The sequence below is a fragment of the Hemitrygon akajei genome, chromosome 4 (assembly GCF_048418815.1).
Source record: "Hemitrygon akajei chromosome 4, sHemAka1.3, whole genome shotgun sequence".
In the NCBI taxonomy this organism is placed as follows: Eukaryota; Metazoa; Chordata; class Chondrichthyes; order Myliobatiformes; family Dasyatidae; genus Hemitrygon; species Hemitrygon akajei.
The window spans coordinates 18,736,271-18,752,656 of NC_133127.1; the positions used below are offsets into that span (position 1 = coordinate 18,736,271).

Consider the following 16,386-nt stretch of genomic DNA (forward strand, 5'->3'; position numbering starts at 1 on the left):
CAGAGAGATCCTGCATTAAGGCCTGCTAGCCTCAGCCAGAAACCTTAACTGGGGAGGATATTCATCCTGCATCAGGACAACAACCCGAGGCACACTGCTAGAGCAACTATGGAGTGGCTTTAAATGAACAAAATTGATACATTTGAGTGACCCAGAGTCCTAATGAAGGGTCTCTGCCTGAAATGTCCATTGCTCACTCTTTTCCATAGCTGCTGCCTGGCCTGCTGAGTTCCTCTAGCATTTTGTGTGTGTTCACAGGATTGTGTAAATGTGCTTCAGTCTGACTGAAAATCTCTGCCAAAACAAAATGGCTGCCCTCAAGTAGACAAGCTGAATTTCAAATTTAAAGGCAGCAGCTCCATCAGAGTTAAAAGTCAGCAGGGCTACATTTCAAACTAAAAGCCTGAACAGAAAGCCTCATCTCCAGAACAAAGCAATGGAGATAAATAAACCGAAAGGCATGGCGTCTTTACAAGAGAGGGAAGGGAGGGAGGAGGTGATTGGTAGTCAGTAGGTTTATAACAAATGTCAGTGGTTGGTTTATCTCTCGAGATGCAGACAGTGAGAGATCCAGATAGGGACAAAAAATAGTCAATGAACTTGAGGGCAGGGTGCGCAAGTTCATAAAATCAATATTAACAAAAGCCATGCTAAACATCCCTCCTATCTGAGTGCAAGTTAAACATCAATAATTTCCTTACCATGATGTCAGCCTCACCTATCTATAATTGTCTCATCAGAGTGTGTTGTTGTGCTACTGCCTCACAATCTGAGCAATCCAAGTTAAATCCTTAATTCTGTATGGAGATTGTACATTCTCCATGACCTCATAAGCTTCCCTCTGGATGCTCTTGTTTTTTCCCACATTCCAAAGACATGTAAATTGGTTGCTTAATTGGACACTGTCAGTTGCCCCTAATGTGCATCAGTGATAGAATCCGGGATGAATTGATGAAATTGTGAGATCATTTTAAAAAATAATGTAGAATTATGTTAATTGCGGCTGTTAGTCAACATAAACTCAACGGACAAAATAACTTGTTTCTGTGTCTCTCTCATGTGGCACTTCTGTTGTGGTCAGAGAAGACTTGAAAATATGTTAGGGCTCCAACAATCTCTTCCTTTGCGTCCTATAGAAGCCAGGGACACATCTCATCAGGTCTTGGGCGTTTAACCACCTTTAAATCTAAGACATCTAATTCTTTTTTTAAACTATTTATTTTAGAATACCACTTCCTTGATTTCTTCAACTACCATGTCCTTCTCCAGTTTACACTGATGATGTGCATTCATTTTGTCATGCAGTTTTTAAATCTATATTCTAATTCTAACCTTCAAATACTACATTTCTACACTTGGTTTTACTTCAAAATTATCCCTAATATTCATTTTTAATCACTGCATGGGGCCTTTATTTTCAAATTCAAAAAGTGCTTCCTTAGTACATTCAAATCTCCCTAATTTCTTTACTTATACGTTCATAATCTGATTTACAAGGAACTGAGGCTATGTCAAAGGATTAATTTCATTCCGTACAATACAGAACACCAAAACAGAACTGCCGGGTCCAATACCCTATTAATAACATGGGACACAGAAATATACAACACATTACTGGCCCTTCAGCCCACATTGTTGTGCCGATCATGTAACCTACTCTATAAACTGCCTAGAATTTTCCTACCGCATAGCTCTATTTTTCTAAACTCCATGTACCTATCTAAAAAGACCCTGTTGTATCTGTCTCTACCACCGTTGCTGGCAGTGCATTCCATGCACCCACCACTGTGTGTGTGAAAAAAAAACGTGCCTCTGACATTCACCTTGTACCGACTTCCAAGCACCTTAAAACTATGCTCCCTCATATTAGCCATTTCAACCCTGGGAAAAGCCTCCGGCTACTCACATGATCAATGCCTCTCATCATCTTGTACACCTGTTAGGTCAACTCTCATCCTCCGCCGCTCCAAAGAAAAAAGGCCAAGTTTTAACAAATAGAGATCTTACATTTACACTAGGCTAAAGCTCATCAAGTGGATTCACTTCTTTTCCCCTTAATCTTCTAAAAGTATTAATACTCCAGAGTACATAAATAATTTTGAAAGTCCATTTGATTTGGTGAAACATAAACTTTATTGAATGTTGAATTGGAAAGCAATTGCTGGAAATTATGTGAAAATTGCAAAACATCACACAACTACAGGTAAAAACACATGAACAAATACAAAAATAAATGGAAAAACTAATTATCCTATACACTTTATTGAATTAATTATATTTTTGCAGTGTAATAAATACAAGATATGCAAAAAAGCTTCAGTCACACACAAAACCAGTTTAACTGAAGTTACAGTAGTGTTGTGCAAATATAATTCATTGTTTTTAATTTAAAGACATTACTCCCATCCGAAAACAAACTAAAGTGGTTAAAGTTAGTACGAAAATTATAAATTTGGCACACTTTCAAGTCAGACAAATAAATTCCTGAATTGACTCTTCATTTATATGAAGAAATACTTTTGAAAAATTTAACAAGTAATTGCCTAAAAATCCATTGTATCTTTCAATTTGTTATGAGGTAAGTTATTTTGTTAACAATCTGATATTTAAAATTACATCACAAGTTGTAGCAAATTACAGTAAAGTCAGTAATCAACAAATAAAAATGCTCCCTTTTATCTGAATACCAATTCTTTAATTGAATTAATTATGTGCAAATACTATTAGAATTCCAAATAGGAACAATTAAACAATAACTTAAATTAACCCTCAGGTTAAGGGAATGTAGGGTAATTTAAGTTGCAGTGTCCCTATCAACAAATATATGTCCCATAACTTCAGCGACCAGTACAAGACACTCTTTCAACAATAAAAATGCAAGCACACTGTTAAGGCCTGCTAATAGTTTAACATCATAACACCTGCTTGGCATTTAGATTTTCTTTAATACTCTGTTCATTTGATATTAAGTCCCTTTCACCAACACCAGCCTTTTAATAGCAAGCCTTAAATTTCAATTTACTAAGAGGCCCAGAAACACAAAGCATCTCAGTGAAAGAAAATGTTTCTTTAAGTAATTGAAGGATCCAATTACTTCAATGGAGCGTTCAATTCAATTATCTTACAGAAACATCAAATAACCTCAGAAACTACAGAAGTCAATCTCCAGACTATAAATTTTACTTTGGTTTTAATTGTTAGTAAAAATCACCCAGTCGTCTTTTATCAAAACATCTGCTAATACATTTTACACTTTTTAAAAAATAACTTCCCATTCAAACATCCAAGAATTAAAAATCCTTTAGATATCAAATGAGATTTTTTTTTAAAAGTCTGTTACATTAAAATTATACCATATATATCTATGGATGTTCCAACATGCTAATAGTTCTGGCATACGGGCTTCCAGTATTCTGGGCTAAATTGTAAATGGGTTCCTGTCTCCTATAATGCAAATATGATTTGACGTATCATGCACATTAGTCTTAAGTTGCCATTAATTAATTGATAGACCATAAATAGAGCTTACAATAACTTATCTTGCACGTAGGAGTACAGGTAAGAACGTCTTGTAATGTTATGCTGCAGGAAACTAACCAACAGCCCAAATATTGCAATTCTTCTTACTGGTAAAGGACTAAGTGTGGTGAAAAATTTCACAGTGAATCTATTTTTAATATGCTACAAAATACAATTGCTGGCTATATAATGTACCAATCATCTTCTTGCCTCTATCATCACAGTAGTCATTGATGTTAAACTAACATGTTAATGTAGCCTAATACAAGACTCCATTTTAGTGTAAGCATCTTAACTATTCATTTGATTATGATCGACGACCTTTCCAAAACCCTGTAAAATCATACATCTGTTTTCAACTGTGAACGTGACTGATCCCATGCCTCTATTTTGATGAGCCCAGAATTTAGATTAAATCATATAATTGATTTATTACAGCATGGTAATGATCTCATCTGGATAGTCTTAATTATCCTGCATGGTATTTACTTCTTCAATTAATGATGACATACATCCCTCCCCAAATCATGGTGAAGCTGTCATTTTATAGCTTCAATCTAGAAAACAGTGTAAAGCTTTAAAAATATTTTTGCTATTTTTTTTACAGTGCATCTCAGATTACAACTGTTAAGTCGTCCATCACAACTCACAAAAACTACTTTTTGCTGTCTCAGCAAGTCAATAATAAATGTGGCTATAGTGCTAAACAAACACACAAACCCATCAGAATATTAACACAGCATAGCTGTAAAGTCTACTTTTTGGGGAAGGCTACAAAACATTTCTACAGTCACCTACTTTTAAATCTAACTATGAACTGTTTGGACTGATAAACTGCCATTTACTTATTATGTTGACAAAATGCTCCCTCTGCTTAGTTCTCCACTGACATTAATTAACCTTTATTGTACCAATATATATTTAGAAACGAAGCTGGAAGCATTCTTCATCATATTGATGCAGCAAAACATGAAGAATACAGAGTACCTAAGTTATTGACTCTGTATGTTACCAATAGGCATGCTATCATCTATGCGAAAATCTGCGTTGACCTTGGTTACGTGAACTTTTTTTTAAATGTTAAAGTATAGAAGGCTAAATCACAGCAGAGTAACACAGCCTCTTCGAGAATTGCAGTGCAGTATTCCAACTTAACAGATGAGGGAACATTTTTTATGAAGTGATTTAATGTTTGAAATTTCTAAAGCAATTGGGAGTCAACTGTTACCTAATTTAAAATTGCACATCCTATACATATTCTAAATTTTATGGAAAAATTACTTGGATGGCATTTCATTTAAATTAACAAAATACTGAAGGAGCCGCACTTTACTTATATTAAGTGTCCTAACTTAAGGAAAACCAATGATGATCTGTAACCAAGTCTTTGCACATTTTTTGGTACCCTCATCAAGAATATTAAAGCAAATGGCAGCATTATCCTACACCGATAGCCATTCCCCTTGAATGTGCTCACTTTTTAAATTAAGATTTGCGCAATCTACACTCTATCATGCATATAGATGATTTACATGCATAATCAAGAGCCCAAGACCAACCAGAGTCAGGTGCATATTGAATTCAGGAAGACTCATCATCTATTTAAGCAATACAAAGGATAAATAAAATGTAATACTTATTCCCTGTATAGTAAATATTTTAGAATAAGGGAAATATGTGGTCCAAATGGATCAACTTACATCTTAATTCTTGGACTCCGGTGTTGGCTAAAAGATCATTTCTTTCTTGTATTATTTCAAAATCTATCCATAATTACTTTACCGAACTGGCAAAGCTTTAAAAGTCCCATATATTTATCAAACTTTCCAGTAATATATGTCAGCTGTTTGATTCTGGGATAAAAAGAAAGGTAATGCTCTGTCTACTTGTATAGTTCTAATCAAAACTTAACTGAGTACAGTTGAGCCAAGTAAATGAATAAAACCACTGTTGCAGACAGAGAAGCAGGCTACATAATGTAGTCATGTTACTCACCTGTGGAGTACCATCAGTACTTAAGTGCATTATCTGACACGATGCATAGCAGTTTTACAAGCTTCATCTAGAACAGATTAGGGCTTGTTTAGGAACAAATAATAGACTTTGTAAACTCCAAACTGTGGGAACCAAAATGCTAACTAGATTCGTGTAGCTGACTTACGCAAACTACATAATACAAAGTGCAGCCAAGATTTTCTTTTTTCACATTTTTAAAGGAATTGTGTAAATATAGAATGAAGTTGAACAAATTAGCCTGAATACCTCATTTGCAGCTGAAATGGCCACTATCCACAATATTATTCATATTACTTGCAGAGAATAGGTCAGAAACGTAATTTTCACAGAACATTGAAATATTTGTTATTTCACCAATCCAACTGCTTATCTGTACCTGGTTTCTCTATTTGCTTGTCCAATTTCTCTCTCTCTATATGTAAAGTTCATGAAATCTAGCAATAGCTTTGTTTCACCATTATTTCATGCTTCACAAATAACATGTTACATATGGGAAAATTATCTTTTAAAGAATTTTACAAGTTAGTACACTTCCAGGGATTCCAAAAGCTAGAAGTTCTGAACTGTGAATAGAAATACAGCTATTAGTTGTTATTAATGTATTCTAAACCTTATTCAACAGAATAACTGGTTCCTAGCTAAAAAAAATCTGATCAACATTACCATCACATGAAGATAATCCATTTCACCAACCCCTTTCATTTACTTTCCCAGCATAAGCTACGTAATAATTTTTGGCCACAACATCTGAGTGCTGGGCAAGATGAGAAAGGAGTAAAGTGAAAAATGCAGACAATTTTGCACTGTTATGTGCAAAATAAAATCACATAGGACTTTAATTTTAACATGCCAATTCAATACTCTTTCCCATATGACACAAGGGTTCATGAATATGGTGCTAAAACTGTAGACAATAGCTGAAGCAAAACATGCCTTATTGTTAGTCAAGCTTATGATCTACAGACACCATTACCAAACTATGATGTACAACTTTGCTAATTCTCTTATGAACTAAAGAATTTATGGAGGATTTTGTACTAAATTACATGGGCCAATCATGTGGAGTAATTGTGCCACCTATTTTTTAACAAACTATAAGACTGCGTAGATCAGACACAATTCTAATTCCAGAATCACAAAAGAAAAATAAATTGGAAAAAAATGCAAATAGCTTATGGGTCAAGCTGTGTTCATTTCAAGCAGCTTGAAACTTAATAAAGTGTCGAGTTTTGTATTTTGTTGGGTTAAATTTGACCCCTTGTGTAAAACTGAAATGGGAATTTCATCAATTCTAATTCCCTTTGCAGCTTGCCCTCAACAGTTTCATGAACAACAGAAAACTCCATCTGAACATTTGATTAGAGGTATAAACATTTGTAAATTCCTACAGGTTTCTTACTTAAAACTTTTTAGTAACATTTTAAGACACATCAATGCACAAGGAAAGAGCTTGGTATTTTACCAATCTAATTCAGCTTTGAACAACTTGTTCATTATCAGTGATCTGTTGTCCTGTTGAATATAATGCACATCAGACTATACCAATATTTAAGGTTCAAAGAGATCTTGACTCTCTTGTTTTTCAATTTCTGCATTGTATTTCTCAATGTCTTTGTTGACTTCGGACAGGTATTCTTCTATGAATGTGTCCATCACTGATTAGAAATATAAAGGAAAATACCCATCCTGTTTGTGATCTTTCTACAAATGGAAATCCAATTCATCTTTAATACCACTGGTTTCCAATTCTCCTTAAGGTTATGAGCAGTTTTGGATGCAATTTAATATAATGAAAAACATGCAGGACAGACCTTCTCAGAATTCTGCAATTTAACAGTTGCTCTTAACTACCTGAAAGGCAATGCCAAGTATAATCACTTAGACAGGCGCTAGACAGCGTAAGATATTTGAATACACATGCAAAATACTTTCACTTTCCTCATACAGATTAACAAAAAGGAAAGATATCTTAGCAATCAATCCATTTGCTAGCATTAATAATGAGGCTATTTCAGTTTTGCCATAAACTTCTGTTCCATGTAAAAAGCTAATTATTTTCAGCAGAAAAGGCTCCAAATACAACATTAAAAGACATTCAAAAGCCTCAGAACAAAAATCTTTTTAGTACAAATGAAGTCAATGGGAAAATTAGTATTCATCCCTGAAGAGTTCAGGCCACAGACAATTTTGAACGATCCTTACCTTGAAGCAGGAGATTTCACATTGAACTTCATAAATGAAACTTAATCATTCCATTTTTACAGCACAAACCCTAATCATTAATCTTAAAACATTCCCATTGAAAGGATACATGGATGATAGTCTCTCTTCTCACCAAAGAAGTTTACAAACTGGTTCCCATTATAAAACCAACCAGGTGGTGGTAGCTCTAAATGACGTTTCATCTGTTAAACGATAAAAAATTTTAAGTATCATTTATATTCTTAGTCTCAACACAAAACTGAAAAAAGATTAATCCTAGAATTAACTACCAAGAAACACAGATGCCCATTTGAAAGCAACAATACATACAACTGTCTGCATATTGTACTTGAATGTATTTTTTATCCATGCTGCCACTGTCTTCTGTTTTCTGTGGACCTCAATAATGCTTACCAGTTTGTGTAATTTCATGAAATGGTTTCTGAAAATCTACACATGCAGCAATTAGAATTGGAATTGTATTGAAATTCATTTAATATTTTCACATGTACGGAGATACTGCCTTGCATGTCATATTGAACAAATCATTACACAATACACTGAGGTAGAACAAGGTAAAACATTAAGAATACAAAATAAAATTTAACACCTGCTTTATAATGAAGGTATACAATAAGGTACAAGATTCAGCTGCACTACAGCAGGGGTTCCCAAGGGATCTATAGACTCCTTGGTTAATGGGAAGGCTCACTGGCATAAAAAGGTTGGGAACCTCTGCACTAGAGGTTGTTGGGATATGTGAGAACATATTCACTCCCTTCAGTTAAGCGCTTTGGGGAGGGATGTGGTGTTGTCGACAATGCTACTGACTTTGCTTTGTCGCCCAATGTAGTATGTTAGCCCTACAAAACTGACAGTTGCCCTGAAATTGGATTTTAAACAGGTACCGTCGCTTAGAATCTTTGATAGCTTTATGATGATCGTACCTCCTTTTCATAATCTTTTCTGTTACCGTTAATACAAAATTTGGTCATCTAGATTTAGTATGCACGATGATTACAAATTTTCTAAGTATAAGCTTGTGATCAGCTGCTTCTGACGTCATTTTACTTTTAGGCCACCCTGTGACTTGTAAATCCCAGCTTCACAGGGCCTGGAGGTGCTCATGAAGAGAACTGGAAAGGCACTGTCAGCAACCTGTCTAAATTCACTCTGGGAATCCTAGCAGTCTCTCAGAATGTTTTGTTTAGTCTTAAGGCTTGGGGTGATTCTACAATGCATTTCCCTAGCCCAGCTACTTTCTACCAGAGAGTTAGACTGTCTCTGAACATGTCCTTTTCAAGCTCCAGCAAGGAAATGTACTGTCCTTGTATTTTTCTGTTTATAATCTCTGCATCTTCTTAAGATTTAACATTTCTGCAGCTTAATTAGATATTGTAAGTACATATCCTCTGCGCTAATCACATATTTTGTTTCCCACTTTATATTTTGTCATGTAATATCCTTATACAGAGTAGGGAAGGTGTTTAAGTAAGTCAGCATCAGTTAAAAATAAGTACTAGGGAAATGAAAGAGACTTAAAGCTAATAAATCCACAGAACTTAATGACCGGCACTTTAGTGCTTTGAAGAAAGTGGCTATACTATGGCCAGAGTTATCTAAAAAGTTCCATACACCATACAAGAGTTGCCACAGAGCAGAAGATACCAAATACAAAGACACCATAATTATCAATATATGCCCATTATTTCAGAAATGAGGGAGACTGAAGACAGAGAACAATAGACCACTTTGTTAACATCAGTACTTGCAAAATACTGGTTTTTTTTATGAAGGAAAATAGCAACAGTAATAGGATTGCATAGAGACAACATGGATTTATGAAAGATGAATTACATTTGAAAAATCTGATGAGGGTGATTCAATTTGATATGCTGTATTTGGACTTTGAGAAAAGGCCTTTGATAATGAGTTGATTCAGTAAACAACTAAGACAGCAATGGGTACATGGACATTACTGGAAGAGGAATTAAGTGGAAGAGAAAACACATCTTGTTCCAATTGTATAGAATCCTTGTGAAACTACACCTGGTGTGTTACTAAGATATCTTGTCTCCCTATCGAAGGAAAAACATATTTGCATTAGGAGTAAAAAGAAGATTTAAAGGATTTGATTCCTAGTATGGCAAATATATCAGATGGAGAGTTTAAACAGATTAAGCGCATACTCTCTGGGGTTTAGGAAAATGAGAGTCTTAAATGATTCAGTCTTCTAATGTAGTAGTTTTAACATAGTTATCAGAATTAAATGAAATCAAGAAGAGAAACATCTTCATAAAGATTAAAAGTGCAGTGAAACAAATTCCATCATTAACTGGACAAGTATTTGTAAAGAACTAATAAACTCTTTAATGGGACTAAAGTAAACACAATATTTAAAGACACAACATGGTATAATAGACAAAGTAACACCCTCTCTGCTGTGATATTAGGATACAAAAGTGAAAATACTTCCTGAACACGGTAATGTTCTACAACCAAACAACATTCAATAGCTTTAAGTGATATACTCAACAATTTCATTTCTCTCCCCCTTTAACAGGTATGAATCAATCAATTCGCAAGTAAAAATAAATTCATGGAGTTGTCCATCAAAACGTTAACCCATTCAGGTCTTCCACCTACAAGTTAAATCTCATTTAGGCATTGATCGTGTGGATAGTCAGAGGCTTTTTCCCAGGGCTCAAATGGTTGCCACAAGAGGATGCAGGTTTAAGGTGCTGGGGAGTAGGTACAGATGAGATGTCAGGGGTAAGTTTTTTACTCAGACAGTGGTGAGTGCATGGAATGGTCTGCCAGCGATGGTGGTGGAGGTGGATACGACAGGGTCTTTTAAGAAACTTTTGAATAGGTACATGGAGCTTCGAAAAATAGAGGTCTATGGGTAAGCCGAGTAATTTCTAAGGTAGGGACATGTTCGGCACAACTTTGTGGGCTGAAGGGCCTGTATTGTGCTGGAGGTTTTTCCATATTTCTATGTTTCTTTTAATTCTGATTCAATCACTATAAAATTTAAAAAAAATTAGTAGTCAGTACTTACGTGGATATTTTTAATTTCTTGCTTGGTGAGGGTTTCTAATGTCCTGAAAGGCTTCTTCAGTAGTTTCTATAGGGAAAAATAACGAGAATATTCATATTTTCACTGAAAATATACAGAATGTTAAGTAACCTAAATCTAGTACATGTTACAACTATACAAGACTTATTAATGATCAATTTATAATTAAGACATAGGGTACTACGTATTACATTTACAACTCTCTACCTGTCTTGTGCACTGTCGCAGCCAGTCTTTCATCGTCTCCTCTTTCAGCATGCAGCCAATGAATACCACAAAATAATCAAGAGTCTTCCCATTAGTCCTCCCATCACCTTGCAAAGGAGGTGGTGAAGGGCCGTCTTCCAAGGGTTGTGCAGAGAATATATTAGTCTGGGTGTTGTGGCAAATTTCAAATGTTTTTTCAGAATCTAAACAAGAAAACAAGCAAAGATATTTGCAGGGACAATGCCAGTTTGTGGTCAATTAAGAACATTATATTCTTGAGGTTATAAAAGGTACATAATGCTGTCTACTTAAAGAAGAGTATACAGAAAAGATTGTTCTCCAAGTGGTTATTTATCTTTCATCTTGTATTTTGCTTGCTAGATTAATATACTAGATCAATAGACCACCATATATGCCTCTGCACATACAGTGTTGCCATCAGATGTAATGATGTGATCAAACATTGCAAAAAGAACATTATGAATGACTATGAACAACCTAGTCTTGCTTCCTGGGAAAAGATGCTCCATATACACTTGACATTGCAGAAAATGATCAGTTGGCCTCTCGAAACGAAGGTATTGCAGATGAAGCAAATTAAGATTTTAGATTCCTAAATAGAAAGCTCTTTTTCCACAGGATGCAGGTATTCAGAAGAGGCAAACACTTATTCTCCATTCCCAATTTCCACTTTGCCAAGGCCATTTTGACAGCCAAATTTCAATGACATTAGCCTGCAGTTACCAACATCTGGTAAAGTCTGCAGAATTTCTTATCAAAAGAAAATTAATAAACCCGATGAAATTTTAAAATATCCAAAGATTTCAGGATCACAATTACACACATTGGTATTCCAGACACACAGTGGCATGCAAAAGTTTTGGCACCCCTGGTCAAAATTTCTGTTACTGTGAAAAGCTAAGCTAGGAAAAGATGACCTGATTTCCAAAAGGCATAAAGTTAAAGATGACATATTTCTTTAATATTTTAAGCAAGGCTACTTATTTATTTCCATCTTTTACAGTTTCAAAATAACAAAAAAGGAAAAGGGCCCAAAGCAAAAGTTTGGGCACCCTGCATGGCCAGTACTTAGTAACAAACACCCCCTTTGGCAAGTATCACAGCTTGTAAATGCTTTCTGTAGACAGATAAGAGTCTTTCAATTCTTGTTTGGGGGATTTTCGCCCATTCTTCCTTGGAAATGGCTTCTAGTTCTGTGAGATTTTTGGGCCGTCTTTGAGGTGTAGCCACAGATTTTTGATGATATTTAGGACGGGGGACTGTGAGGGCCCTGACAAGAGGCTTGCGCTTCTTGAGGTAGTTCATTGTGGATTTTGAGGTGTGTTTAGGATCATTATCCTGTTGTAGAAGCCATCCTCTTTTCATCTTCAGCTTTTTTTTTTAACAGACGGTGTGATGTCTTTAGGAGACCTAGGCCTCATATGGAGCCAGTGATCATTAATGGAGAATGTGTGGAGCAGGTTAAGACCTACAAGTATCTGGGAGTACAGTTAGACGAGAAGCTAGACTGGACTGCCAACACAGATGCCTTGTGCAGGAAGGCACAGAGTCGACTGTACTTCCTAAGAAGGTTGGCGTCATTCAATGTCTGTAGTGAGATGCTGAAGATGTTCTATAGGTCAGTTGTGGAGAGCGCCCTCTTCTTTGTGGTGGCGTGTTGGGGAGGAAGCATTAAGAAGAGGGACGCCTCACGTCTTAATAAGCTGGTAAGGAAGGCGGGCTCTGTCGTGGGCAAAGTACTGGAGAGTTTAACATCGGTAGCTGAGTGAAGGGCGCTGAGTAGGCTACGGTCAATTATGGATAACTCTGAACATCCTCTACATAGCACCATCCAGAGACAGAGAAGCAGTTTCAGCGACAGGTTACTATCGATGCAATGCTCCTCAGACAGGATGAAGAGGTCAATACTCCCCAATGCCATTAGGCTTTACAATTCTACCGCCAGGACTTAAGAACTTTTTAAAAGCTATTATTAATGCTTTTTGAGATAGTGATTTAGATGCATATCATATTTTTTTACTGAGTTAAGTATTGTATGTAATTAGTTTTGCTACAACAAGTGTATGGGACATTGGAAAAAAAGTTGAATTTCCCCATGGGGATGAATAAAGTATCTATCTATCTATGTTTGCTTCCAGAATTTGCTGGTATTTAATTGAATTCATTCTTCCCTCTACCAGTGAAATGTTCCCCATGCCACTGACTGCAACATAAGCCCAAAGCATGATCGATCCACCCCCGTGCTTAACAGTTGGACAGGTGTTACTTTCATGAAATTCTGCACCCATTTTTCTCCAAACATACCTTTGCTCATTGCAACCAAAAATTTCTATTTTAACTTCATCAGTCCACAGGACTTGTTTCCAAAATGCAACAGGCTTGTTTAGATGTTCCTTTGCAAACTTCTGAGACTGAATTTTGTGGTAAGGACGCAGGAAATTTTTCTTCTGATGACTCTTCCATGAACGTCATACTTGTGTAGGTGTCGCTGCACAGTAGAACAGTGCACCACCACTCCAGAGTCTGCTAAATCTTTCTGACGGTCTTTTGCAGTCAAACAGGGATTTTGATTTGCCTTTCTAGCAATCCTACTAGCAGTTCTCTCAGAAAGTTTTCTTGGTCTTCCAGACCTCAACTTGTTCTCCACCGTCCCTGTTAACTGCCATTTCTTAATTACATTACGAACTGAGGAAACGACTATCTGAAAACACTTTGCTATCTTCTTATAGCCTTCTCCTGCTTTGTGGGCATCATTTATTTTAATTTTTAGGGTGCTAGGCAGCTGCTTAGAGGAGCTCATGGCTGCTGATTGTTGGAACAAGGTTTGAGGAGTCAAGTGAGCTTTGAAATTTGCATCACCTGGCCTTTCCTAATGATGACTGTGAACAAGCCATAGCCCTAACAAGCTAATTAAGGTCTGAGACCTTGGTAAAAGTTATCTGAGAGCTCAAATCTCTTGGGGTGCCCTAACTTTTGCTTAAAATGTTGAAAAGAATGTTTCGTCTTTAACTCCTGATGAAGGGTTTCGGCCCGAAACGTCGTTATTACCTCCTCCCATAGATGCTGTCTGGCCTGCTGAGTTCTGCCAGCATTTTGTGTTTTTTATTTATTTCCAGCATCTGCAGATTCACTTGTGTTCATCTTTAACTTTATGACTTTTGGAGATCAGTTCATCTTCTACTCACTTAACTATTCACAGTAACAGAAATTTTGACCAGGGGTGCCCAAACTTTTGCATGCCACTGTAATTATTTAAATCTAAATCAATCTGCAGTCATGTTGGGATCCAAACGAACATTCAGTTCTCTATACACTAGTCTGATAACTAAATATATTACCGCACATTTCTCTAACAAAAAATACCACAGTGGCTCCAGCCCACTCCAGTGCACATCAGGAGTCAATGAACAAATCATTTAGTCGTATGTAGTGGAATAAACTTGCTCTGACTGACTAGCCAGAAACACAATACCAGCAAGCATATTAGAATGCTCCACATAGATGTGCCCTTTCAAGTTACAGGAAATAGTTCACTGTCCCTTCATTCTTGCTAGTTCTAAATCTTGAAACTTCCTCCCCACATAAGTATTTCCACCAGAAGTAAAGCACTAGCTAAGAACATACCTCACTACCTTCAAAATTGGAATGGGAAGTATTAACAGTCTTGGCAAACAAACTAAATCCCACAAATGCATTTAAAAAAGCAATCCAGAAAAAGCTTAGGTAAGAAATAAATGATGTACAATAGTGGTCACCAACCTTTTTAAGCCCAAGATCCACTACCTCGGCCTTAGTGAAAGGCAAGATCGACTCCAAATTGATTAGTCACACGCATGCACACTGGGACAGAAAAGACCGGAAGTAAAGCCCACAACCCGGAAGTAGAAATAATGCATAAGCACCAGGGGTACCCACCCTTTTTTGCACCATGGGCTGGTTTAATATTGACAATATTCTTGCGGACCGGCCAACTGGGGGGTGGGGGTGGGGGGGGGGGTGTGTTAAACACAACCTTCGCGGCTCTTGCCACTTAGCTGCTGTCCCGCCCTGCTCATGTTTTCTCCACTGAAAAAACTCAACGGGTTCGTCTTTAAGTGCAGGGTGCTTGGACTCAAGGTACCGATGCAGCTTAGAGGGCTTCATTGCCGCATTAGACAGCCTCCAGGCCCGAACTCCAGCCTCTGCCCGCCCGCTGCTAGACGCCCTGGCCAGGTGCGGCTGGTCATGGGTGGGGTGAGAGGACAAGGTCAGGGCTGGAGGTCCCCATGCCAGGGCCATGGCAGTCGCGGCCTGGACAGAGCGACAGGCCCACGCCCGCCCCCTTTGTAGGATCTATCGACCGACAAAAGTTTGTTTCAGCAGATCGCAGCAAGGTAGCTGCTCTGATATTTACGAAACCTTAAGCCCAAATTAGGTCGTCTGCGAATACTTTAGCTCCGGATTCCCCACGAACATTGGGTGTTCTAAACAGGTTCAGACGCGGCACACATCTGTCCGCGCTCTGAGACAGTAGCATCGGGTCTTCCCGCCGGCCACACTCCAGGCCAGTAGCATCGGCACTTCCCGCCGGCTGCGCACCGGGCTAGTAGCATCGACGGCTCTCACTGGCTGCGTGTTTAGGCGACTGATGACCTCGCATGGGTTCAAGGTCAACAGTGGCTGTGACAGGGAATGAGGAAAGGTGCAACTGTTGTTTCCTCGCAGCCCGGTGGTTGGGAATCACCGAAGTACACTGTGTAGTGCGGGGGACCTATGCACATGCGCACTGGGCAGAAAGAACGTAATGAAAACCCCGCAACCCGGAAACAATCTCTCAACAGTATTAGTGTATTTATTTTCATTTTTTTCGGGATCTACTGGGAAAGTCTCAAAGATCGACCAGTCGATCGAAATCAATGGATTGGCGACCACTACTGTACAACACTGGGCTTCTCTTAACTCTCACTTTTGCATTTTCACTTTCCTTTTTAGATTTAAGTATTCGTGTATGCACTTGTTGACAAGTTGAAGTAAAATAATTCAAGTTGAACTGCAGTACCTAAAGCTTAGCCTTACAAAAAGCAAATCTACTTTAATGAGGGTGGCAATGGGAAGTACAAGTAGAAAGAAGTTATCACTGTTAGTCTAGCAGAAAATCTAGCAAAAATTACAAAAGCAAAATTCTGTAGAAATAGTAAATAAAAACAGAAACTAGTACAGGTACTCAGCATATCCAGCAACTATGAGCACAGAATCAATATTTCATATTAGAACATAGAACAATACTAGTAGGAAGCAGGCCCTTCAGCCCATGATGTTGTAATTAAGCTGCTGACCCCCGATTCCTTCTGCTTGCACATGGT

At 37.4% G+C, this 16,386-nt stretch overlaps 1 protein-coding gene across 2 annotated transcripts in view; it reads right to left on the minus strand.

The window, feature by feature from the left end:
* Positions 1-2,115: 2,115 nt before the first annotated feature.
* dnaaf9 (dynein axonemal assembly factor 9) overlaps positions 2,116-16,386 on the minus strand; it is a 141,208-nt gene continuing 126,937 nt past the window's right edge. For both annotated transcript variants that reach the window (XM_073042128.1, XM_073042129.1), the window contains 4 exons: positions 11,024-11,226; positions 10,799-10,864; positions 7,847-7,940; positions 2,116-7,190 (listed from right to left, as the gene is read on the minus strand). In XM_073042128.1, coding sequence (XP_072898229.1) covers positions 7,084-7,190; positions 7,847-7,940; positions 10,799-10,864; positions 11,024-11,226 — 470 coding nt within the window. In that variant the 3' untranslated portion in view covers positions 2,116-7,083. The remainder of the gene's footprint in view (positions 7,191-7,846; positions 7,941-10,798; positions 10,865-11,023; positions 11,227-16,386) is intronic.